The following is a 26,907-nucleotide window of genomic DNA, read 5'->3' on the forward strand; positions in this document are numbered from 1 at the left end:
CCAGAAGCTAATCTTTATCAAGAGCAAACTGTGGCTTCAATTCATCGAATAACCGCTTCAATAGCAGCAAATGCCAATTTACATAATATTGTCAGCGGGACTGTTTCACAAAATAGGATTAAGCTGGGCTTCTCAGCCTTTACATGAAATGCAAGACATTAAAAAAAGCCAAGAAATTGTTAACTGAAACATTTGGCTTACCAAAGTCATTGTCAAACAGAATGCTAGTGATAAAAAAGGCTTTCAGCTCCTGTGGTACGTCATTGTGAATGCGTTCACCCTGTTTATGTTCGTCAGATTAAGGAAATTAGGCCATATGCAGGCATGCCAGGAATCTCGCCTCCAACCCCCCTGCGCAGGCAAACCTCATTCACATCTCACAGATATGCTCTGTATAATTAGGAAAAAGCAATTTAATTATGAAAGTAGCTTTTGTCTGGCCTTCAGTCTCTATTGGAGAAGTACTTGAAATTCTTGGCATACCTCCCCTCTTATCACTATGTTTACTTTTAATCGCTGGGTTATTAGGATTAGTGAAAACCATTGCTTCGACTGATTTAGTGAGAGTAAACTGCCTCCTAGAGACTTGAGAATGGCATTCTTTTCATACAGCTCTTTTAAATCAAAATGCAGATGGAGTGTGGAAACTACTTGACATTATATAAGAACAGAAAAGGTTTACTCTTCATCATAATACCTTCTGTTAAATAACAGCTGACTGATGGCAAGCCTTACAAAGTGTACTCTTAATAATATATTTTACAGGATTAATTTTCCAGCACAGTATATCTCATTTAATTATCAACAGAAAGGACATCCTGTTCTTACCTGGTTGCTTTTTTGGCTTATGACACGTGAAGACTGTCGGGCTTGGGAATTACTGTGCAAGTTTATTTTTTTTGGTGGAATAACAAAAACATTTGAAATAAATGCAATATTCCTTTGGGTACATCAATCTAACAGATTGTTCTTTAGGACTTATAGGAATATTAGTGTGTTTCTGGCAAGAGTGCTTCTCAGCAAAATGATAAAGAAATTTTCATTGTTACTTCTTAACTTAGAGAAGTCCTAGTATAATGCTAGAAACAGGCACACGTCACACTCCCTTATATAATATAACTCACTTCAGTTGCAATCCTCAATGTAATGTATTAGTTAAAAAAATTGCAACATTGTACTTAATCCAATAAAAAAAAAAAACTGACAACCAAATTCATAAATAAATTCTTTTTTATTTATAGCATATAAAATTAAATCCTTTTTACAATTTATTCCAGTATGACAATATACACTTGTATATTCAAATGAAAGTAGCTACAAGTCGATAAATAAAATAAAAAAAAAAAAACATTCATTCATTGTTTTAACAGTTTGTACGTTTGTTTTCAAAGTCCCTAGTGGATGAGTTTCTTTTGTTTTTAATAGCTGCCACATATATGAACACCATTGTGTGCTCACAGTAAGAAGGAATGTGATCACTTGCTTATTTCAGGGAAGACAAGTGCAATTTTAGCATTTTTACTTGAGTTACTGAGATTGTACACAAATTTACTAAAAACTCTACCACTGAAATCATGTGTTGGGCCTAAATAACCAAATATACAAAGTTTATGATATTAACCACATTTTATATATAGCCTAAACATAACTACAAATAGCTCCAGAACGAAGCCAAAATAAAGCTCCAATATTATGAAGCGTACTTTAAAGAAAATAATCAAAATGATGCTGTCATTCTTCCAGCTTTACAGTGCACTTCATTCAGTCTTTGTTTAGTCCTTAATTCCGTGGGAATTTCATCTGAAAGGAGTCATACAGGACTCTGTATGTCACATCCCTTATTTAAATATTCTGGAATTCAAAAAAAAAATCTTTTTTTTTTCCACAATGGATTTTTTGATCCCCTCAAACTAATCTTGAAACTTGTGAATGTCATTGTACAGCCTGTAGAAGGGATAGGAGGATTCATTGGCATGTGGGCAGTTAAAGCTGCACCTGCAGGACTGAATCATCATTACATTTTTGCTGAAGGTCTCTCCATCCTCACAGCGGAACCTGACCTTTACAGTTCTCGTCTGTTGAGGACTGCAGCACCTTCCATCCACACAAGACCCACAGTATTTTGGCCGGTACTTTTTCACACTGGAACATCCTGCGTATGTGAAGTTGATAGGCTGATTTGATTTCTTTGTCCTAGTGCACTTTTTTCCTTTCTGAAAGATAAACAATTAAAAATACGTTGAAGGTTGATTGACAATTTTTCTTTAAAATTGATCAATACAGAAGAATTGTATTTAAAGTAACATGATAATTACACATACTTTTAGAGTAGCAGCCGCTGCTTGACTACAAGGACGGACTTCACAGATGCGCGTTTCTTTTACTAGTTTGCAGTCTGCGTTGTCATTGGTTACCCTGGTGGAGATACCAGTTCCGCAGCTCTTTGAACACTGGGACCAGGCGGTAGTTTGAACAATGCATTTCTGACTTTCAAGCATAACTGAGTGATGCTGATGCCTATATACTGAAAGACACAAGGTGAAACAAGACATGTTAACACGTTTTAACCCAGGGATGGCTACAAATGCATGATAAAAACATAGCTGCATTCAAAGCTGTAGTTATTTGTTTTTCTCCTGGAGGTTAAAAAGTACTTACCAGGCAGAGATTTCAGGCCTCCTTTGAATAGGGCAATCAGTTCATTTTTGTTGGTAAGCTCATTTTCATATGCATCCATTTCACTTTCCTTGCTGTAGGCATGATCAGTCTGTTCTGTGGGTTCAGTATCTTTGTACTCATCACAGACCCATTCTTCACAGCACTGCCCCGATACCTTCACTAGTCTTGGGTTAGCGCAGCCCAGGTTAGGAAGGGAGAGTTCTTGAGGGCACAAGGGGATGCAGCCGACAGCTCCATCAATACACGTGCACTGGTGCTTGCAATTGGGCTGAAAACTTTCCCCATTCTGGTAAATCTTGCTGTTGTATTCACAAGGTCTTCCCTCTGATTTTGCTGAAAAGCAAACACACGCATCATTTTAATCGGTCATTTTGAAACTAAAAACTTCCAAACAAAAAGACTGCATTATTTTCTACTATGCTCAGCCTGGATTTAAAATAAAATTCCTCAGATTCCCAGGAGAGTCTGCAGTGGAACAATGAGTTTCTTTGGAGTGCCATTTTTTTTTTCTTCTTAAGCAGATCGTGTACATACTGAACTTAGATAAGTTACATTCCAACAGCCTGAAATCATTTCTTGACAGTTACGATCGATTAAATGTCTATAGACAGATCGCTACATATTTTTTACCAAAGGGTAGCTTACCTCTACATATTCCTCTGAAAGCACCGAAGCTGGCGCCGAAGTTACATTCCAGCCCCTTCGTGTGGTCGCACGGGTTTGTTTTGCTGCAGTCTTCATTGAGCTGCCGGGCGCAAACCTTACAGCAACCGCAACCGTCGTAGACAAGGCTCACCCCGGGAGCACAGCTGGGCTCCTCCTGTGGGCACTGGCACTGCGCGGGGCAGAGGGATGAGGCAGCCTGTAGGCAACACAAATGCAGAATTCATCATAAGTGCCATCATCAGCTTTAAAAAGAGACTTCACTTTGTAACATAATCTGACCACGATTTAAGGGGTAATACCGAGGAGCCCCAAGTTCACTGCCTAACAGATCGTTTTTATTAACCAATTAAGATCTTTTAGCATTAGCAGAAAAAGTAACAACAAAATTTTAATATTCCTTGTTTTCAGTAACCCCTACAGCCAATCATTTTTTCCAAGTTCAGGTTTCAACCAGATTGAAAACAACTGAGATGGTGAACTTACCGAGTTGAGCAATCCAATGAGAAGCAGTGAGAGCGACGAAAGAAGCATGATTCCTAGTTAGCTTTAACAAATAAACCGAAAACTTCACTAAGTCCCAAGTCTCGGGGAAATAAAAGTAAGTCTGCTTTTTAACTCGCCCCACCGCTCGCGTTCCCCGAGTGTATGCTGAGGCGCCCAGTGCTGAGCGCGCTCTTATATAGCGGAGCGCGGCGCGTGCTTTCGGTGACGTCAGCCTTGGCCGTGTGTTGCACACTTCAGAAACTATTTCAGGAATTTTTCTTGGTGAGTTTTCCGTCCAAGGCAAGCACCTCCCTGTCTAACTTTTTTTTTTCCTTAAATGAAATTTTCCTGCAAACTATATTCCACTTTCTTTTGGATATACACCATACAATGAAAACAATTTTAAACAAAGTTTAATACTTTTGTTTTTTAGGTAATCTGTACTCAGCTGCGTTACCTACCTCTTCGAGGTTGCGTGGGCAAGTTAATGAATGTCTGATAACCCGAGGTCCCGCAAAGTGGCGTGAAGAAGTCAGGCTGCGGTGAGAATTGTTTGCCATTTTTTTAGCCCCCTTTCCACGCGTAAGAGCCCCCGGGGTCACGTTGTCCGCCAACACTGAGCTAACGTATGACTGCGCGGTGACGTCGATGCAAGCTTTATTTGCTCAGTTGCTCAGCAAAAATCATCATTCTGCTCAATCCAAGACGAACTTGGGCATCGGCCTTCCTGTTTTGCTGGACCCCCGATGATGTGAGCGCGGTATCTTCAGTCCATTTTAACTGTGTTTATACAGGGGAGCGGCCTGGCTCGCCTACTGGAACAAAGCCTAAACGGGACGCCTGGTTGAATCGTTCCACCGTAATATGATTAATAAAAAAGGCACAAAAAGTCAATTAATGTTTGTATAAACATTTCTTTCCAAGATGGGGTGGGGAGGGGGATTGGATTGGAATGTTATTTAAAAAAATCACTCCGTATCACCATATCAAATCTGAGCATTTCTTGTTTTATTATCATTGGAGAGGCAGAAGTAACAGCCGCGGAAATATTTTCCAGCAGGGGCTTTGGAAATAAAGTTGAGTTTAGTTTAGAGCTTCTATTTTTGGCCCCTTTTCCTCCGTATGCCTTTGTGCTAAGCGATTCCAGATGGAGGCGCAGACTCCAGACGTAACAATATTGCCATATTTGGTATGGCAGTAGCCGAGATTATTAACATATTTCAGCCTCACTTAGCAAACCACAAAGCATTCCTGACAGCTTAAATGGTTGTTAAACGCGTTCCCTCACAGGAAATTCTTTCCCGTTTCTTGGTTTAATTTAGTTTTCACGCAACCTGTCCATCACTATAATAATACAAAAATATACAAAAGAAGGGGTCCAACTTTCCATAATGCTTGTGGTACAGTCGAAGGAAAAAAATCCTGTAGTACATCGCTTTAGTCGGCCACTTCACCTATAGTTCAAAAAACCTTGCGTTCTCGGAGATTCTGAAAATGTACACCTCAGTTCAGGGCAGAGGAGGCATTTCATCAGAAACCGAAGATGTCATTAATAACTGAGCAAGAGCCCGAGTTTGGGCGGTGTTGAAAGTAGGCGATATAGACAGAGAGAGACGGTAAGAGACACCGAGATTCCAGCGAAAATGGTTACGAGCGTGATGAAGGACGAGAACACGGAGTGCAGGTTCCACGTGTCGTTTAATTCGGCAAAAGCAGAAGATGTACAAAGTGGCTGAAGAAGATTTCAATTAGGGAAGATGCTGGTGAGTTCCGATTCGTACGAATTTACATCATTTTGTTCCTAAAGGTGAATATTTTATTCAGAGTTTTAGCAACCCTCGCGCACGCACATAATTTTAATACATTCTTTTCGGAGTGGAGTGGTGTAGTGTTGTCTCCGGAGACCTGGCTTCTTTTCACGGTCGGATATTACCTTTGTGCGCTTTGTGCTTTTTCATGCAGTCTCATCGCACTTCACATGTGTGTTGGTTAGACGGTGTGAGTGTGCGCTGTGATGGACTGGCATCCCACCCAGGTGCACCAAGTGCGAACGGAACTGCCTCCCGCTGTAAGCAGTACTCACACAATGATCACCTACGACCCATCTATAGCTAAGAAAAATAGTGAGTGTGCATAATATTGTGAAGCGATATTGTTTTCTGATTGGCGTCCTGCTGGTCGCTTTACTTATGGAATTGCTAGCACACAGTATGTGCTCATCAATAACGTCAGTGATGCCCCTTCTTCTGTCCTTAAATGTTTACAGTCACTGTTTGTTTTTAATGTACCCAAACGAAGGAATTCATGTATGTGTATGTTGGGGTGGTTCATACGTTGTCGCGGTATATTTTTATATGCTGCAACATCTTTAAGTTTGCAAATAAGTAAGAGTACACTAGTACGACTGGACAAGTTGCTCGTCATACCCTGGACATAGTAATAGCGCTGTTTATTAAGCCGACACGCCCCTTTGTTGGAGTAAGAGATACTGGGAAAGGCAAGAATGAATGCGCGCATGCAGGAATAATCTGCTGTCTCATTCTTACAGTGAGGCATCTGTATTACGTATTTTCTCTAAACGGAATACCCAGTGTATAATCCACGCACTCCATAAATAATACAAGGAAAAATTGAAGTTTTTGAAACAGAACACATATGGCAAACATAAGGTGGAATCAGACGTGCCATTCGAAACAGATGATTGCCTATTACATAAACAAAAATGCATCATGAAAACCTACATTGTTCTTAGTCATTTTTTTAAATTTATGGTATGCAATCAACCTTTTAATGATGTTGGCCTGTAATAATATGTTATCAGATGTTATTCATATCCCTTAACATATGAATGATGCTGACCGGTGTCCTCAGATTGTACAGTTGTGTTGATGTTTTGTTAGTCTGAGCATTGTTAAATCCAGTTTTGTGAAAATGTCACTGTTAAGGCAATCTCGCCTTTTATTGTACAACAAAGCAGGCATTACAGCAAAACATATTTACCTTTCTCTTCTCATAAACAAACAACTGGACTCCTTTGGGTAAGAAACCTTGTAGAATACACATGCTACACTCTAAACATACATTATGATAAGTATGTATTTTAACAGTACAAAAATTAATACAATAAAAGGTTAACATAATGATATTAAACCGATATATGTACATAAATTTACATTTAAGCAGTGTTTGTCATTTTGTCATTTTAAAATCCGTCTAATCTAGAACAGGGTTGCTCATGTGGTTGCAAGAGCCTTATAGGCAAGGTTTTAGCTGTCAATATCAATTAATTGTTTCATTTCCGTAAACTCACAATGGTACAGAATTCTAAATTTGCATAAGGGAATGCCCCTTTGCAGCAAAGCTGCACATTCTTCCTTATAACCCCTATATTTTTTAACAGTGAGAAACAAAAAATCAGTGATGGTTTGGAAAATAATTTTTCATTGTGTTCTGAATGTTTTTTGTTATGGAATCTGATCTGATTTATGCTGAGTAATTTTCAATATGCTAGAGAAACATTCGCAAAGCCTATATTAGAAAAGCAACATTTCCTTCTCCACTGGACAACATGAATGGCATTCTGTAAACAATGGATTACACCCAATGGTTAAATTAACTGTGGTCATTTTTTATAAGTTAGTGTAATTAAAGGTTGTTGTTAATCTCTTGCAAATAAATGAAATGTGTGTTGGAGGTATATGATAAAAATGACATCACTAAACTGTTTAGCTTGACATATTTTGATCTGACATAATTGTAAGATTTAATTTAAAAGCAGAATGAAACATGTCAATTTAATACTAATAATGATAACATTATAATTGCTGACTGCATTGATATTGCTGAGACAAACAGTACAAAGGTTTATGCTCTTGAAAGTTTTTTTGACAACTAAATTACAGCTAATTTTACAGTGCTGTAGAGAGTAGAATTTCAAAATGAGAGTAAAATGTCATATGTTTTTAAACTAATAATGTACTCAAGTTGAAAAGACAACATTTAAATGCAGAGTTGTTATTTGCTGCTTTTGGGGTGAGCCACTGACGCCAGAGAAAATGCTTTTCATACAAGTGTCCCATCTAATATTTCATACTAGTGAAATGAGCCTCTGTTCATTAATCTTTTATCTTTTGCTGTTGATTGTCAGTCTTGAGGAAGAGCGCAACATATTTAGAATAAATCTCTGATTGTGATTTGAATATGTTGTTTTTGTCTGAGCTTCTTTAAATGCTTTATTTTCCAGATGAATGCCCAGTTTAAGAAACAGCACTGGTGTTGTCATCATTGCAGAGTAAATGGAATAAACTTCATTATTATTCCTTGATCAAAAAAACATTGCATATTCAGGAAATATAACAAGCCTTGGATGGAGTGTTTCAATGCTGTAATCACAAGTATAATTTTTTCCTGGCACATTCCGAACGAATCCCAGTAGGAGAGCTTTTCCCTGTCAGACATTGGGGCATATCTCCCTACTTTTATGGTCCTATTACATCATTTTAGTATTAACTAAACACAGTTTCCATATACAATACATTCTTTAGAGTTTAAGTATGCAAAGTTCTCATTTAGGAGTTCCAAAAACGTTAATTTGTCTTGCTGCTGTGTGTTATTTGTTAAATATGTCACTGTGAGCCAGGACATAATGGAGAGATTTCAGTGTTTTTCTTTTGCATTTGATTTCAGGACAGACTACTAGATTGGAACTGTATGGTCTCAGATGGCTCTTCTGTTTTAGATGATTTACAACAAAGTACGTCATTTTAACTGAAATAATTACATATGCGACAGTTTTGAACGCACACAAGATGGTCTAAGCATGGAAATGGATTTTTGAAACAACCATATATATTTTTTTATAACTATCAGCAATTCTGATAATAAATACATGCTACACTCCTCATACTCCTGGTTTAAAACTCATTGGAGCGGGTTGTGTATATCTGAGGCAGACTGGTTTGCATAAGTTGGTCAGTGACTTGCAATTGCTGACTACAAGTTAGGTTTCAGCTTGCACAAACCATGTACATAATAAAAGCAGATTAAAAATGCAAAGATAAACTGGTGATGAGTATTTATGTTTTATGTGTGGAAGATGTGGACAAATGATGGTTAATTTCCTGCCACTGACTCACTATGTCGTCCTAGACAAATAATCCATATTACTAAACGAGAATGGTAAACCGGATATGGACGGTGGGACCTGCCCGTGGACGCAAAAGACATAGTGCGCAAGTGCCACACAAAGAAGAGTGAAACGGGAGAGACTACGCACGTGCGCAGGTGCCACACAAAGCCCCCCCCCCCCCCGCAACAGAGCAAAACGGGAGAGACTACGAACCGTCAGAGTAGGAAACAAAGTAAAACGTCATAAAAAAGTTAAAGAACAGGGACAAACACATGGAGAGCAGGTTACAGAACAAAGCCCCCCTCCCCAGAGTAAAACGAGAGAGACTACGAACCGTCTGACATGCCGCAAGCAGGATAAAGCGAGGTCAGAAATAAAACACAGAGTAGGAAACAAAGTAAAAGTTTATAAAGGGATTAAAGAACGGGGACGAACACATGGAGAGTGGGTTACAGATGATGAAAACTGGAATGCAACAGCTTCAAAAAAACCTAGGCACGAAACACATGCACACCGAGATACAGAATATAAAGGCAGAAACAATGACAGTTAAACGTCCACACCACACAGCGGAGGCAGACCTGGAAGGTGCAGGCGCCTACATCGTGCGTCGGAAGGCGTGGTAAAGTACAAAACGCAAAGGCGCCTACACAGCATGGTGAAAACCGACATAATATGGAAGGCGCAGGCGTTGCCGCCATATTGTGAGTGGCACTAATGCGTGGTGAAGGCGCAGGAGGAGACATAGTAAAACAAGAGGAGTCAACGCCCCACCCCAGAGTGAAACGGGACACACTACGGAGTCCACAAAGGTTCATACATCAAACCCGAGATGGTACGGACACGCGTCTGAAACCGCGGAAGCAAAACTGTCTCGGCTCCAAAACCAAACAGCTCAACAACTAACACAGCTTCGACACCGAGCCCGCGTGGACAGATCTAATGAACGTGGACGCCTACAACGCGCGTCTCAAACTGCGTAGGCAAAGAAGGCACGGATTCAACATGACACAGCTCGAGTGACCGAGATACAAACACGCGCCTGCCTGGATATAATTAATGAACGCAGGCGCCTACAACGTGCGTCTGAAATGCCGCAGACCAGGCAGGCACTGCTCCAAAAAGAAAGAGCTCGATTAAACGAGATACGAAGTGAAACGGGAAACACTACAGAGTCCGCAGTGCTCCACAATGCACCGCATAATAGTTCGGAAAGAGCTTCGTAGTAACAGTGGGGAGACCCAGAGTGACACGGGTGAACGCTCCGTATTAAACATACGTCATCCTCACACGTCTAAACTATACATCATAGGTGAATCACATTACAGTGATGCATTATTAACAGTACGATAAACATCACAGTATCGCAAAAAAATGAAAATTATTACTCGAAAAAGGGAAAATATATTCACCACCGACCAGGTGTCATTGAAACAAAAGCAGAATAAAACGAGATCAGAAATGAAAGACAGAGTAGAAAGCAAAGTAAAACGTCATAAACAAGTTAAACGAGGGGGCCAAACACATAGACAGCAGGTTACAGATAATGAAGACCGGAATTCAAAAGCTTCTAAAACAAAAGCTCGACTGACCGAGATACAAACTGAAACGGGAAACACTACGGGGTCCGCAGTAGTCCACAATGCACCGCATAATAGTACGGACGAAGCTCCGTATTAACAGTGGGGGGCCCCAGAGTGACACGGGCGAACGCTCCGTATTAAACGTGCGTCATCCTCACACGTAGCTGCCCAGCGGGCACGGGTTCAAAACGCCGGGGGCGGAGCCCCCTTGTTTAACCTGTTTTAGGTGGCTTTCTAAGAATTCAAGTATGTAAAGGTGAATAAACATTATACCTCTAACACATCTAATGAAGGAGCTTAGGATATCAGGGTAATTTCTAAAAGAAAATCTGATTTCTTTTATTCATTTATTTTATTATAGTGGATGATGCAGTTTACAGCATTGCTATCTTGTAGTTTTGGGACTTGTCTGTTTGTTGTTTCGTGTGCATTCATGTGGTGTCCACTTTGACTTTCTCTGGGATGATTCATTTGCTTTCATAGTCAAAAGTGTTGCTGCTATGTGGATTGCCTCCTCTAAACATCTCTAATGTCTCTATGTGCGTGTGGTAGTGTTTCAGAGTGCTCTGCAATTGCACCTCTTCAGAGGATTCTGACATGCATTTAATTATTTTAATTTATATTTTTATTGTATTATTGTATCTCAAATACATGTATATATTCCATTGATTTTGGCGTGGACTTTAATTGTTTAAGGGTTAACATATTTTTTGAAGTAGTTGAGTTCCAGCCTTCTTTTTATATTTTGTGCTTGAATGCATCTCTGAGTTAATATTTAATTTGTGTCCTACAAGCAGATATCTCACCCTTGTGTTTATATGCATAGCTAAATGTTGGCAAATAAAGATTCAAAAGTCATGCTATAATGAAGTTGTTGTTCATGGAATTCCACCTGCAATCTCTCAGCAGGCTTCTAATACATCATGCAGACAACCATAATTTGTAGCCAGCTCACTGGCACATTCTATTCACTATTAAATTACATAAGTAGAGAAAAAAATAATTAAGGAAAGATCTCAAACATTGACAGCTAATTTTACAAAATGGGTATTGATATTTCTGCCAGAAGGTAGTGGAATGATATGTCTCTCTATTATAATAAAAAAAATCCTGGGACGAGACGAGACTTTTTCAGAGAGATACTTTCACATCCCGTGAACGAGACTTTGTGCCAAAAGATTTAACCACACCCAGGGCCGAAAATAAAAGACAAAGAGTAGATGACAAAGTAGAACGTCATAAAGAATTCAAAAACCTTGGTGGTGCAATACACATGCAGAACAGGTTAGAGATAATGAAAGTACTAAAATTCAAAAGTCTCAAAAAAATGATAGTAAAGATCGCAGTAGCACAAACAAATGGAAATTATTACTTGGTGAAATAACGGAACAGCGAAAAGAAATCGAATATATTGTTCGGATTTAAACTTTAAGTCGGAGATTTAAAATTTGTGTTGCCATCAGGGGAAAGTAGTGTTTCTTCCCAATGAAGAGGCGTATCCGCGAGAATTAAAAGATTAGTTGTTTGATGAAAGTGAAATCCACATACGTGAGCGGCAGAGACATGAAGTGTCTGTAGTGTAGCACAGGCCTTGGGGGTTGGCGAGTGAAGCGAGCAGGGGGGCAAAGCCCCCTAGTTTACATTTAAATAAATTAAGTAATTTTAAATTTAACAAACTTAAGTTTATTCAGTATATTAATGTTATTCTTCGGTCTGTTTTCTGTACCCACGTTTTTCATCAGGCAGCCCAAAACAGGGTGCCAGTCTCTCACAGGGCATACTCACATACTCATATTCATACCAGAAGTGCCCGTTTTAAAATGCCAAAGAAACTCCCTGCAAGACAGAGCCAGACTTGGTTAATAAGCGACCTATTTCTACTACTATAAAATACATCACTCAATTAAAATAAATTTTATGTCTGAAAATCTTACAAAAAGAGTTGCTATACAGGGTGGTCCAGATCTAACTATGCAACTTTTAATGCAATGCAATAATTGCATAGTTAGATTTGGACCACCCTATATATTTATTCATTTACACAGAAGGTTTTAAATACTGTCCTGCGGTGGGTTGGCACCCTGCCCAGGATTGGTTCCTGCATTGTGCCCTGTGTTGGCTGGGATTGGCTCCAGCAGACCCCCGTGACCCTGTGTTCGGATTCAGCGGGTTTGAAAATGGATGGATGGATGGATGGGTTTTAAATACTCCTTTTTATATCTTTCACTTCTTGAAAATAAGATTATGTAATTTGTAAGATATATTCAATATATTTCAAACCCACTTAATCCAACTTGAAGTCATACAAGGCTGGAGCCCATCCCATGAGCAGTGGCTGCAGTGGCCCACCTAGAAGAACGTTTCAGCCCATTGCAGGGCACACTCACACATAAACCTATACTCGCTCATATAGGGACGGGTTAAAGTTATCAGTTAAGATAGTACACGTGTCTTTGGGATGTGGAAGGAAAGCCAGATTACCTAGAGCAAAAACAAAAAAAAAACAGACAGACACTGGGAGAACATTTAAAGTCTACACAGACAGAGAGTTTCAAACCAGGTCTCCAAGATCTTTGAGAGAGCAGTGCTAACAAATACAAAACACCATTCTACCCTTGTGAAAATATAGCTCAGGATAATTGAGTATGTTATCTTTGTGCTAATTATCATAATATAAATATGTGATGAAGATGATAAATGGTAACTGCCTTGATGTTCATTTACATTTGTTAATAGGATGATAAGCATTTTAATGGACAGATTAAGCTTTCATTTGTAGTACATTAATTACATTGATTATTCCAGAAAGCGCTTTTTGTTTTGGTAATGATTTGGTATTGAGAACTGCTTCATCCAGTCTCTACTAAATGCATAGATTGTCTGCCTGTAAGCAATAGTCTTCATATTGATGTAAGATTTCTCTGCTGACATTTCTACCTTGGACGTTTTGTTCATGCACTGAAGAATTGTTGGTCTTCCTTAACAGGTTTCCTTTGGATCTGTATGTAGAAACTACATTTTAGGAAGTGAAAATTGTGATCATATTGACATGGATTAGAGCACTGGCAGGTGAGGTCAAAGTTTATCACAGAACTCTGGTTTTCAACAAGTCAGATTGGGCTTTCAAAACTCTAAAACTGAGACAGTCCTTTACATCTTAGCAACACTCATTGTATGTTGCACTTCCTTTTATAAATGAAGAATTCAAAAGTCATACCAAGCAAAAGAATTAGCCCAAATGTCGAGACACGACAGATGAGTTTTATCCAGATAATTACATTTTTTTAACAGATGAATCTTTGGCAAGATGCTTACTTAGGACTATAGAAAGAGTCAGTGATACTGTATGTGCTCAAATAGCAGCCTTATAGACTTCAGTCTAATGTTACAGCCACTCTTTCTGTTGTATTAAAAAATAAATAAAACTGGTTTCTGTGATACACAAATGTACAGAAGCTTCTGGAGAAAATGGAAACATAAAGTAGATTACCTAGCATTTACCATATGTTGTTTAATTTAAAAACATACTAGACTGATAAATTAAATATGACACACAACCCCACATTTGTGAAATGATTGTATCCCCATATTGGATTGTATATGTAGCCTATATTTTGTTTCACAGTCATTTGTTTTTATGCACTTGATCACTTAATCTATGTGGACAATAGCTGTGGTGTTCAGGTGGTATGTTCATGTTCACGTTTACTTAATAAGAGGTACAGATCATTGTGTGTTCTTGAAGTTTCATGGTTTCCCTTGTAGACATTAATGTTAACTTAAAGTTGGACTTTGCACTTCAAGGTAAATGTTAATGTAAAAAAAATGCAAAAGAAAGAAAATCCACAATAGTTTAGATATGATGACATAAAAGGTTTGTCTTGTAAGCAACTGATAGCAGCAGTCTAATTAGCCTGTGGCAGAATTAGTACAGCTCAGTTCAATTTAATGTCTACTGTATTAATTTCAACAGGCAAATTATTTTACTGAAATAAGGTACTGTATGGTAGATTACATTTTATCATTAGAGTTAGAGTGTTACTTTCTCTTCATTTTAGTTGATCCCCAATAACAGATTTTTGTACAACCATTTCAAAATTTGTGAAGCCTTAAACATTCTCACTTTTAACTTGGTACAATATCAAATATATATTGTTTTGTAAGCACAATGCTTGGAAAAGTGTGACCACTTTAACTGTTTTTTATTACTACTCAAATTATTATAATAAATCTGTTTATGTATGCGTTTCTGATATTTTATACGGTTGAATTATAGTAGTTCAGATGAATGCAAATAAAATATTGTATCCAGTTGTCATAGTCAGAAAAACTTTTTTACATTATCTTAGATAATATACCTGAGCTATGAAATTAAGTACTTTAAAGTATTACAGATATTTAGACAAGAACAGGCCATTCAGCCCAACAGAGCTTGCCAGTCTTATACAATGAGGTCCTCCAAAATAACATCATGTCAAGTTTTGAAGGTCCCTAGAGTCCTACTGTCTACTACTTGGTAACCTATTCCATGTGTCTGTGGTTCCCTGTGTAAAGGAAACCTTATTAATATTTGTGTGAAATTTACCTTTAACAACATTCCAACTATGTTGCCATGTTCTTGTTGAACTCATTGATCCATTGTATTCAAAATTCCTTTCATAGTTTTGAACACTTCAGTCATGTCACCTCTTAATCTCATTTTGTTTAAACAGAAAAGGTAAAGCTCTTTTATTCTTTCCTCAAAGCTCATACTCTGCAGACCTGGGGTCTCATGCATAATGCCGTGCGTAGAATTCACACTAAAACATGGTGTACGGATAAAAGCAAAAATGTGCATATGCACAAAAAAATCCAGATGCATGAATCTATGCGTACGCCAATTTCCACGTTCTCCCGCTACATAAATCTCAGTCTGCGTGAAAAGTAACGCATGTGTATACGCCTGCTTCCACTCCCCAACTCCTCCCAGAATTACGCCTCCTTGAATATGCATATCAGTATAAATAGCCTTTAAGATCATCTTTCTGTGAAAAGACAATGGCAAAAGCAAGTGGAGGCAAGGAAAAACATACTATTGGTTTAAACAGTGGTATAAACAACAAAAGGAAGTTGATCGAGTGACATAGAGTATCGGAGAAACTCGAATGTTCAAGTTCACAAAGTTGCACAGTGCCCGAAGTAAAAAAGAAGTTGTCAGATATCAAAGTCGCCATGAAAAGGCGAGTCGTAGCCCACTGTCTGAGAGTCATATGGAAGCTTATTAGGGTACAGAGAAAAGAAAAAAAATAGGCACACAGTGGGAAAAAAGCACAGAACTTTAATCTCAACATTTCCACTTTAATCACAGTTTATTTTGTCATTAAAATAGAACATCATAAACTTTATGTTAAAATCTTTAATTTACTAGTTTCTCAAATACCATCTTAACTAAAGTATCACGTTAAATGCTTTGTATTGTACTTGTTCTTTTATGTGCTCAATGTGTGTGAATTACTACGTGATTCTTAAACGGGCTTTCTCTTCCTTCGAAAGGACATAGAATCCATTACATTTGCGATATTAGAGCTCTCTGAATAAATTAAATACTGAGATGTATACTTGTTATAATTTTCATGATGATAGGAATGAAAGCATGTTATTAAACATGGGAACACGGTGGCGCAGTGATAGTGACGAGCTGCTGCCCCGTCCAGAGATTGTTCCTGCCTCTCACAAGATGCTTGCTGTACCATGCGCCACCTTCGATGAAATAATTTACTGCAGCAGTACTGTCTCTTTCAAATGTACTAACCCCCAATTCCTGTCCTTCCTTTTCTTTCTCCAAGTACCCAATCACCACACAATCAGCTCTGTAATAGACGTTAAGCCATATGTATGCTTAGAACGCCGATTCTTCAAAACTTTTAAGGAACATTGAAATATCTTCATAGTACATGTTTAATTATTCTATCCATCTATCCATCCAGTGTCACGCCAGTCCCAGCAAGAATACAGCGCGAGGCAGGAAAAATCCCTGAACGGGGCGCCAGCTCGTCGCTAGTGCTGCGACACAGTGTCCTCACATGTTTAATTATTAATAATATAGATTATTTAATTGATGTTAACATTTTATCTGTATAATGTAATAAACATATTTTGCTACATTTCATCTCAAAAATGATATTGTCATCATATGTAAATACTCACTTTATAAAGTGGCTCAGGTTGTACAATATTATAACTATTGCAAGTTTACAGTGAGGTAACTGTACTTATAAGTACAAACAGTTCTACAAGGAGCACTTGATGGACTGATTCAGTGCATTTATAGTTCTTGGGATGAAACTGTTTTTGAACCGCAATGTCCGAAAGGCTCTGAAGGGTTCGTTGTATGAGAGCAGTTCAATAGAATGTGCGCATGGCTGAGGCAATATGTTCTTGATGCTGTATAGCAATAATTCTTTTTCCGATCAGCAGCTGTAGAGCCATGATTCCCCACTCAGATACAGTGGGATAAATACTTGAGAGTAACAACGCTAAAGAAGATATGGTATTTGGGATAATTTGGCCATTCCATGGACAATTATATTGTTACAGGTTAATTACAATCGGATGCCTTAAACTAATAAACAATATGCGGTTAATTTCAGTGTATTTGATAAAGCTGTGTCAGGGATGTGGATCTAAAAAAGAAAAGGAAACCACACTGGAACAAAAGCTCTGCTTTGATGCTGGGTGCCGCCAGTTTGCAAAACCGAGTGGAGAACTTGTGTACAGCAAGGATTGAGCTGGCGTGGAAATGTGCGTGGCTTTAAACCAAGTTTAGTTTTATACATCACGATGTGAGCGCGGAAGCGGGAGTACGCAACATTTTTGTGCGTAAGCACCATTTATACATGAGGCCCCAGGAATCAGCCTACTTGCTTTTCTCTGGGCTGTATCGTCAGCTGGAGACCAAAACTGTACATAGTAGGGCTACAATAATCAGTCGACATAATCGCCGACGTCAACTACAAAAAATCGTCGACGCAGATTTTTTATTGTCAACACATCATAAACAGAACCTTTAATAGAGGCTCCAGTCACAAAGAACCACATTGGTTTTTGTAACTGCAATGCACTACATGAACGTCTGGAGGCAATATCGTTTGTTGTTGTTTGTCAAGACTGCACACAGTCCTATCAACGAAGAAGAACGTCTGAGGAGAAGAATGCAGAGGAAAATAAATGTGGTTGCAATGGCGAGACACATAGAGGAGGGGGAAGGAGATGGAAAAAAATTGAGACAGAAACTTTCTAAAGTGTGGGAGCACTTCACCGAAAAAGAAAAAAAACATGAATGCAGATTATGCAAAGCGGAGCTTTCTTTTCACAGCAGCACCACTGCAATGCATGAGCATCTGAAACGCAAGCATCCTGGAGCTGTGATGCTACCGTCTCTTGAGAGGTAAGTTTAAGCGAGTAAAGTTAGTGTCACGTGTTAACGTTGATGATTGTACTGTAATGTGTATATCAAGGTTTCAACAATGATAGTTAACCCTTAAACCGACACATACTTTGGGGTTAATGCACCCCTGGACGCCAAATACTTTTTTGCTGCACTTTTTAAGTAAACGTCACAATTCACAAAGAAAATGTGAAATTTTAATGGAACGCGTATTTTTTTTCATGCAAAGAGCATCACAATTACTGCAACACTGATAATTTTGCACACCGCAAATGAAATGTAAAAACTATATAAAAAACTACTGCAACAATCTATTATTATATGTTCAAGGTGCACCTTAAATCTTTGGCGAAATTCAGTAAATCACCGAGCCCACTGTGCTTGAACTGGCTGCATGCAAATACATAGAGGTAAGCACTGATGCTTGCAGGCTCGTCTAGTGCAGCGGCTGAATCCCATAGATAGTGGGGCTGCAGTTCTGCCGGGATCGGCAGTGGTTGTGAGCTGGCTGCTCAAATAATATACAGCTTTGACTGATCAGCTCCGGCACGCTGGCAAATTGGTCTGTGAAGCAAATATAGCCAGTTGCGGGGTTCAATGAATATATATCACCGAATATACTTGGCTCTGGCGTGCTGGCAAATTGCACTGAGAAACAACTTTAGCTGGTTTGGTGATTTAAATGTTAAGTGAATATAATTTCAGTTATGTTTGCTAACATTTTTGGAGCTATAGTAAACGAGTGAATAGGAGTAGCTGAGCCGTCCTAGTTTTTTTTTTCTTCTTTTTTCGTATAATATTTGAGTTCATATGAATAGTAAACCATCTCTAACTAACGTTAGGTAACTTGTGTTTTGGAGTATATCAGTAATTAGCATGTTACATATTTTAGTCCGTTATTTTTTTATTTTGGCATAATACTGTATAGTACATGATGTGATAAACTACATCACTTTTCCTTCAGAGTGTGACGATTAAAACATCTTTCTCTGTCTGCAAAATCATTCTTGTGTATTCCTGCTACCTCTACTCCCTCTGAGCGTCTCTTCTCAGCAGCTGGGAACATTGTCTCAAAGAAGAGAGCCAGCCTCACACTCCAGAGCATGTCGAAATGCTCACGTTCCTACACTGCAATCAGGAATATATGAACTGAATCTTTTATTAACTGTACATTATTGTTTTATTTTATTTGAATTGAAGCTTTATTTAAACTTTTGGACTTTAAGACACACCAGTGGCCAATTTTGGTCAAGTTAAATGCACTTTTTTTGTTTAAGACTATGTGCACTTTAGTTTGTATTGTTTAATGTATTTCTTTTTTATTGTGATGGTCACACTAATATAAAACATCTGATTATTTTCAAGTTCATATGTTTCACTGGTTGTTATTTTAATTTGATCATTATTAACTTTAATCATCAGGGTGACATTCACAGGTGGACAGACATGAGCAGATGAGGTAAGACATGCACTGGAGCCCAGAACAGGCTGTGCAACCACAGGTCACAGGCATCAAAATAGTCAGGCTTGAAATAATCGTGATTATTTGACTAATCGAAAAAAAATTGAACAATTAGTCGACTACCAAAATAATCATTAGTTGGAGCCCTAGTATATAGTACTTCAGATGAGGCGTCACCAGTGTGTTATAAAGCTTGAGCATAATCTACATGGACTTGTGCTCTACATATTGTACTACCTAACATTCTGTTAGCCTTCTTAATGGCTTCTGAACACTGTCTGGAAGTTGATAGTGATGAGTTAACTTTGAATCCTTCTCATAAGGAATATACTTTGAATTTTCAAACCTCCCATTATATATTCAAATTGAACAGTTTTACTTCCAATGTGTAATACAAACTGACATTTAATTTCATCTGCCACAAATATGCCCAAGCCTGTATGCTGTTCAAGTTCCTCTGTAATGATTCAATGGATTCCAAATTATCTGCCAATCCATCTAGCTTGGTATAATCTGCATACATAAGCAGTTCGTTATTTATATTAGCACTGACTCTTGTAGGACACCACTCTTCACCCGATTCTGATAAGATTCCTTGCACCATCATGTTCTGCTTCCTGTGTATGGGGTACACACTATCTCTCTAAAGGGCACCAGGGCCAGGTATACCAATTCTGTACTAGTATGCAGGCCAGCCAACTCCTCCTCCAGTTCAGTGAACCTGAACTCAAGGTGCTAGATTAGTTGGCACCTCCACCAGATGTAGTCTTCAAGTGAGACTGGCTCATCAAAGTTTATTTCAGTCACAGACTATTATAAATAACAAAGTGACAAAAGGAACTATATAGAAATAAATAAATAGAGGGCTTTCAGTAGTACAATTTTTTTTTTATAATTTCATAAGTATGTTTTTAAAAAGCATATGAAAAAACAGCACATATCTGTTTTCAGGATATATTTTCATTCCACATGACACCATGTTTCTAATGCGGTTAAAGTAGCTGTTCTAGCCTACAATTCATTATGTCATATTAAAATATCTTCTTTTGCTTATTTTTGAATTTAAATATTTATGCTGACTTTAGTCTGGTAGAGCTTTCTTACCATACCTTCAGGGAATGACCTTATGGTAACTCCACAGTTATGCTTCTGTGATAAATGTGAAGTTAGATCTTTATAAAGTCCTGTCCTAATGCTCAGTTTTATACTCATATGTCCAGTTGTTTCATAGTTGAAATCAAATAAAATTCACTTGTGATACAACAATTATATTTAAACACTCTACAACAAATCAAAAAAGTAGTAAGAAAACAATCAAAAGATAAAGACATTTCCTACCAAAAATATCATTACTAATTTCTACATACATGTGTAACAGTAACAGTTCGTCTTCAACTTTAAATTTAATGTTAACATAGCATCTTAATATATTTGTTGGGTGATCATATTCGTATTTGAATTTGAATGCATATTAAAAGTTTATTTTTTTCCACATTCAAATGAAGGTTTCACATTACAGTTTAAATCTATTAATTAAATTGAATGTTTATAATCTTTTCACTCAGTTTTTACTATGAAACACTATAACTTTTTTCCATCTGTCTTGTCCAATATTCAACTGTTCATATTTTTAGTTGGATTTCTTTCTTAATAGCTAATGAAACAGGCATGCCCTCTCTGATGAAAATGTGCAATCATTTGTCTTTCAAATTCATACTTCTCTTTTGCAGCCTGGCACTAATCTTCTTTCACATTAATGAGAAGGTGGCTAGAATGTTGTATAGCACCTGTTTCTACCCTTGGTTTTCCAGCTGACAAGGACAGCAGCATCGGCTTTAATAGAGCAGCATAAGCAAAAGAAAAAATATAATAATAAATACATAGGTAATATTATAATTGTTTTTAGAATATTTATTAATATTGATCTTTATTTTTGTATTGAAAATTAAGCTTTGTCCATCATACTTTGCTTGATTAAGAACAGCTCCAAAATTTCTCATATGTGAGAAGTATAATAAATATTGTGAGAACAGAACATTAAAGGCCTCCTTACTGGTGAAATATCCTTAATACAAAATCATACAAATAGACATCAGTATTTTCAAGCCATATTTGAGTATGTTTAGTCAGATACCCATTTCTTGAAATATTCAAATCTTAATTATTGCTTCAGGTGAAACTCTCAGTATCAAGTACTGAAAAGACAGATCATTGAATACTGTTATGTACCATTGCATTTTATTTCTTTTATTTCCAAATTCCTGCGCAGATATGCATATTTATGAAACTCTCCACATTTAGTACAAATATTCATTTTTCTACATGGAGGCAGCGTTAAGTGATTACAATCTAGTTATGACCTGCAAATTACAGGCAGTATAATGGGGACTTCAAGGCAGAAGAAAATGGTCTTGTACTTTATATTGCCCAAGTGACCTGTGACAATAATTGCTGCTGGATGAATGTGCTGTGATGGGAAGCTGTCTGAAGGAAGAGTTGGTTAGAAGAGTAGATTTATGATAGACGGTAAAGATGAGTAAAACAAAATATGTTAGAGAAAATGATAAGGTGGGAAGGTTGTCAAGGGTAATCCAAAGGTGGATTGTAAAGAGGGAAATAAATAGAGTGTAGAGTGAAATGGTTTAGAAAGTGGTAAAATGCCTAAGCTAAGATACAAGGCAGCTCAACAATTCTGCACCTGTAGATGAAACAGCCCTGGTAAAAAAACTAAAAATATAACAGAAAAGTTGAAAATAGAGACTATGTTCAAGCAAATCATGCAAGCCACAATTAATCAACAGAATCCAATCACAACATTGATTTACTGTGTTCAGCCTAAACAAGAGACGAAATACAGGAGAAAAGTGTAAATGCTTTAAAACTCGTAGTCTTTAACTGTAGACACTAGAGACACCTCAGTCGTATGCTTCTGCAGGATATGAGGCTTCTGAAGATTGTAGACATGTTTGAAAGCATTAGAGACAATAGCTGAAGGGAAGACTAGCCACAAACTTTTTCCTGTTTGGCTTTATGGGCACTTTGCTTAAGTAAACTGTCACAAAAAGCGGATTGTGATAACCCAGAAATGTATATGTTATTAGAAACAGAAAGCTGGCGCATACCTAGATAGAGGTACGTTTCTTCAATGGACAGGGCAAAGGGCTTTCATAGCTGAGTATTTCCACTGTTTCTCCCATCCTCCAGTCACACTAAATGTGTTAAAAATGAAACTGTTAGGGAAATCTGCTTATGTGCAATTACAGAAAAATGTGAGTTTAGGATATACTGTATCTCAGCCGCCAAAGGTTAGTTTGTGATCATAGTAATATTTTGTATAATAATATGTTATACTGGGCAAATATAGGTCCTTCTGGATGCAGGAAATAAAATGCATTAATTAAAATAAAGCCCAGATCTAAAACCATGCTCAACTCGCACAGATTCTAGCACTTTTTTTCATGGTTTCGCCAAGCTATATAATGCTAATCATGTCACCGTATAAAAACCACAGTGCCATAGTAGAAATATTAACTTGCTGTGTGATGGGTAGGTACCTTTAGATTGTCCATATTTTTTCAGGTTTGCTGAAAACCATGCAGAATTTTTGTACCACTGTGACAATGTTTTCCAAAATAAGAAAAAAAATGAATATACCACATCAATATTTATTGCAAGCTTGGAAGGCGAGAGAAATTTTAAAAGAGCTGTTACTCAGGTGCAAAACTTAATTTTGGCATGGGAATTAAACCATGGAAAATGTTTGGTGGGTGCCCTGGGAATGGGGGGGTTGGGTTGGGCTGCTTGAGAATAAGCTGCATTCAGCTTTATGCTGCTTCTTAAATTCTGATGATATCATCAACAATTTACCAAAAACAATGGATTGTGTGACAACCTTTCACATATAATAAATCTTGGTGAACTCCTGGTAATATAGAACTAACTTGACTTTGTACTTGACTTTTTAGGGCAAACTCAAGATTTATTTTAGAACTTTGCAGATTGGACAGAAATATTCAATCATATCACTGCTAGAGCAGAAAAATAGATCCTAAAAGATCTCAGATTCGGAAAGTTAGGTGGATAATTTTTGTTAAACTGCAACAGAGAATACTATAAAACATACTATACTATATAACATTTCAGAATGATTGGTGTACTTTAAAGCAGCACAACAATTTAAATAATAAATATTCTATAAAGGTATGGGTAGTCTAGTTCCTTTTAATAATAACATTTAATTTCATGCTGTTATGAACGATTATAGTATTGTTGGTGAAATGGGTGGAGAAGAGTGTCAGGAGTAATTTGTGACAGACGGGTATCAGCCAGAGTGAAAGGGAAGGGCTATGGGACAGTAGTGAGACCAACGATATTATATGGGTTGGAGACGGTGGCACTGACCAGAAAGAAGGAGACAGAGCTGCAGGTGGCAGAGTTAAAGATGCTAAGATTTGCATTGGGTGTGACGAGGATGGACAAGATTAAAAATGAGTACATTAGAGTAATGTTTCCCAACCTTGGTCCTGGGGACACACTGTGGCTGCAGGTTTTTGTTTCAACCAGATTCCTAATCAGTAACAACACCTCATAACACTGATCTCATTTAATTAGCTGGTATTTATTTACTTTTATTCTACATTCAGAAAAGTACAATAGCACGATTTTTACATTTATAAGACATTTAGAAATATTTCTGCTTTTGCTATAAATTTAAATGCTTAACTCTCTTTTGTTGATTTCATTATATTTTGCCCTTTCTCCGTGCAGTTTTTCCCCTTTGTTGTATCTTATTAATGAAAATTAAAAATGAGCAGAGCAGACACGCTGGCAAACAACACTGAATAAGCAAAGGCTGCTTTAGCATGAGACCCACTAATTAGGAAATAATTGATTAATTAAACAATTAGAGCACCTAGAAAAGTAGAATGAAAATCAAGATGAAAATATTGTTAAAAAGAAAAAATACATTATTCCCATATAACTGCTTGGTACATATTAATATATACAGTATATATAGACTTCTCTAGCGCCTTCAACACAATCCAACCTCTGCTCCTTAGGAACAAGCTGACAGAGATGGGAGTTGATTCATACCTGGTGGCCTGGATCGTGGGCTATCTTAAAGACAGACCTCAGTATGTGCGCCTTGGGAACTGCACGTCTGACATTGTGGTCAGCAACACAGGAGCGCCACAGGGGACTGTACTTTCTCCGGTCCTGTTCAGCCTATATACATCGGACTTCCAATACAAAGCGGAGTCCTGCCACGTGCAAAAGTTCGCTGATGACACTGCTATCGTGGGCTGCATCAGGAGTGGGCAGGAGGAGGAGTATAGGGACCTAATCAAGGACTTTGTTAAATGGTGCGACTCAAACCACTTACACCTGAACACCAGCAAAACCAAGGAGCTGGTGGTGGATTTTAGGAGGCCCAGACCCCTCATGGACCCCGTGATCATCAGAGGTGACTGTGTGCAGAGGGTGCAGACCTATAAATATCTGGGAGTGCAGCTGGATGATAAATTTAGACTGGACTGCCAATACTGATGCTCTGTGCAAGAAAGGACAGAGCCGACTATACTTCCTTAGAAGGCTGGCGTCCTTCAACATCTGCAATTCGATGCTGCAGATGTTCTATCAGATGGTTGTGGCGAGCGCCCTCTTCTATGCAGTGGTGTGCTGGGGAGGCAGCATTAAGAAGAAAGATGCCTCACGCCTGGACAAACTGGTGAGGAAGGCAGGCTCTATCGTTGGCATGGAGCTGGACAGTTTAACATCTGTGGCAGAGCGACGGGCGCTCAGCAGGCTCCTATCAATTATGGAGAATCCACTGCATCCACTAAACAGTGTCATCTGTAGACAGAGGAGCAGCTTCAGTGACAGACTGCTGTCACTGTCCTGCTCCACTGACAGATTGAGGAGATCGTTCCTCCCCCAAACTATGCGACTCTTCAATTCCACCCGGGGGGGTAAACGTTAACATTTAACATTATACAAAGTTATTGTTTGGTTTTTTTTACCTGCATTATTATCAATCTTTAATTTAATATTGTTTATTGTATCAGTAAGGTGCTGCTGGAGAATGTAAATTTCCCCTTAGGATTAATAAAGTATCTATCTATCTATCTATCTATCTATCTATCTATCTATCTATCTATCTATCTATCTATCTATCTATCTATCTATCTATCTATCTATCTATATATACTGTATATATATTGTGGCAGATTGCCGGGGTCATTACGTGGCCGGGATTACTAAAAGGACCGGAAGGTGGCAGGAATAGCTTCCGGGCCACAAGGGGGCAACTGCCCTGGAGCAGCAGAGGACCACGGGAGAAGAACAAAAAGCTTCTGGCCTGTTGGGACCCTTGGCCACCACCAGGGGGTGCCTCAAGCCTCATAGGACTCGAAAATAGTTACTTCCGCCACACTTGGCAAGATGGAGGAGGAACCTGCCAGGGACGCCTGGAGTGCTTCCGGTGCAAAGGGCTGCACTTCCGCCACACCAGGCGACATCATCAGACACCTGGAGCACATCCGGGCAGGGATAAAAGGTGCCGCCTTCCTACAGTCTGGGAGCCAGAGTCGGGAGTGGAAGTTGGACGAAGCTCCCAGGAGGAGAGTAGAGGCGGCCAAGGACTGAAACAGAGAGATATAGTGGTGATTATTGCTGTGTGCATTGTGTGCTGTGTGGAACTGTATTTATTTATGAATAATAAATGTGTGCTTTTTATAAAGATGTGATTTCCGACTGGTGGTGTCCGGGCAAATCTCACAATATATATATATATATATATATATATATATATATATATATATATATATATATATATATACAGTATATATACTTAGTTTTCTAATTTCTATATTGTTCCCAAAACACAGAACTTGGGATATAACACATCACTTAATTAGCCCAGGATTGCAATTAAAAACAGAAGCTGGTTAGAACAAAAACCTGCAGCCACTGTGTGCCCCCAGGAGCAAGGTTTGGGAAACACTGCATTAGAGGGTCGGCTCAAGTTGGACGGTTAGGAGACAAAGTCGGAGAGGTGAGATTGCGTTGGTTTGGACATGTGCAGAGTAGAGATGCTGAGTATATTGGGAGAAGGATGCTAAGGATAGAGCTGCCAGGAAAAAGGAAAAGAGGAAGGCCTAAGAGAAGGTTTATGGATGTGGTGAGAGAGGACATGCAGATGATGGGTGTAACAGAGCAAGATACAGAGGACAGAGAGATATGAAAAAAGATGATCCACTGTGGCAACCCCTAAAAGGAGCAGCCGAAAGAAGAATGAACTATTATAGTAGTTGTATTAAGACCTATACACAAATCACCAAATTCTGTAAAGTATTATTTTTTTCTGTTACATAGTGAAGTGAATATTGTGGATCAAACATTCACCAGCATGAAGAAGGTGCTCTCTTTTCTCTGTATACTGAACCCTCCTATTCATTCTGGAGAAATTATTTTTTGCTTG

General features: G+C 38.2%; 2 protein-coding genes across 2 annotated transcripts in view; one reads left to right on the forward strand and one right to left on the reverse strand.

Moving 5' to 3' along the window:
- Nucleotides 1–1,212: 1,212 nt before the first annotated feature.
- Nucleotides 1,213–4,010, reverse strand: ccn1 (cellular communication network factor 1). Its single transcript, XM_028811521.2, has 5 exons — nt 3,829–4,010; nt 3,325–3,541; nt 2,659–3,012; nt 2,322–2,524; nt 1,213–2,213 (listed from the first exon to the last, which is right to left on the reverse strand). Exons 1-5 carry the CDS (start codon nt 3,874–3,876, stop codon nt 1,911–1,913), a joined length of 1,125 nt encoding a protein of 374 aa, XP_028667354.1. The 5' UTR covers nt 3,877–4,010; the 3' UTR covers nt 1,213–1,910.
- Nucleotides 4,011–5,120: 1,110 nt separating this feature from the next.
- Nucleotides 5,121–26,907, forward strand: part of ddah1 (dimethylarginine dimethylaminohydrolase 1) — a 182,160-nt gene continuing 160,373 nt past the window's right edge. Inside the window, exon 1 of the mRNA XM_028811522.2 lies at nt 5,121–5,591. Coding sequence (XP_028667355.1) covers nt 5,586–5,591 — 6 coding nt within the window. The 5' untranslated portion in view covers nt 5,121–5,585. The remainder of the gene's footprint in view (nt 5,592–26,907) is intronic.

Source organism: Erpetoichthys calabaricus, chromosome 10 (assembly GCF_900747795.2).
Source record: "Erpetoichthys calabaricus chromosome 10, fErpCal1.3, whole genome shotgun sequence".
Lineage (NCBI taxonomy): Eukaryota > Metazoa > Chordata > Cladistia > Polypteriformes > Polypteridae > Erpetoichthys > Erpetoichthys calabaricus.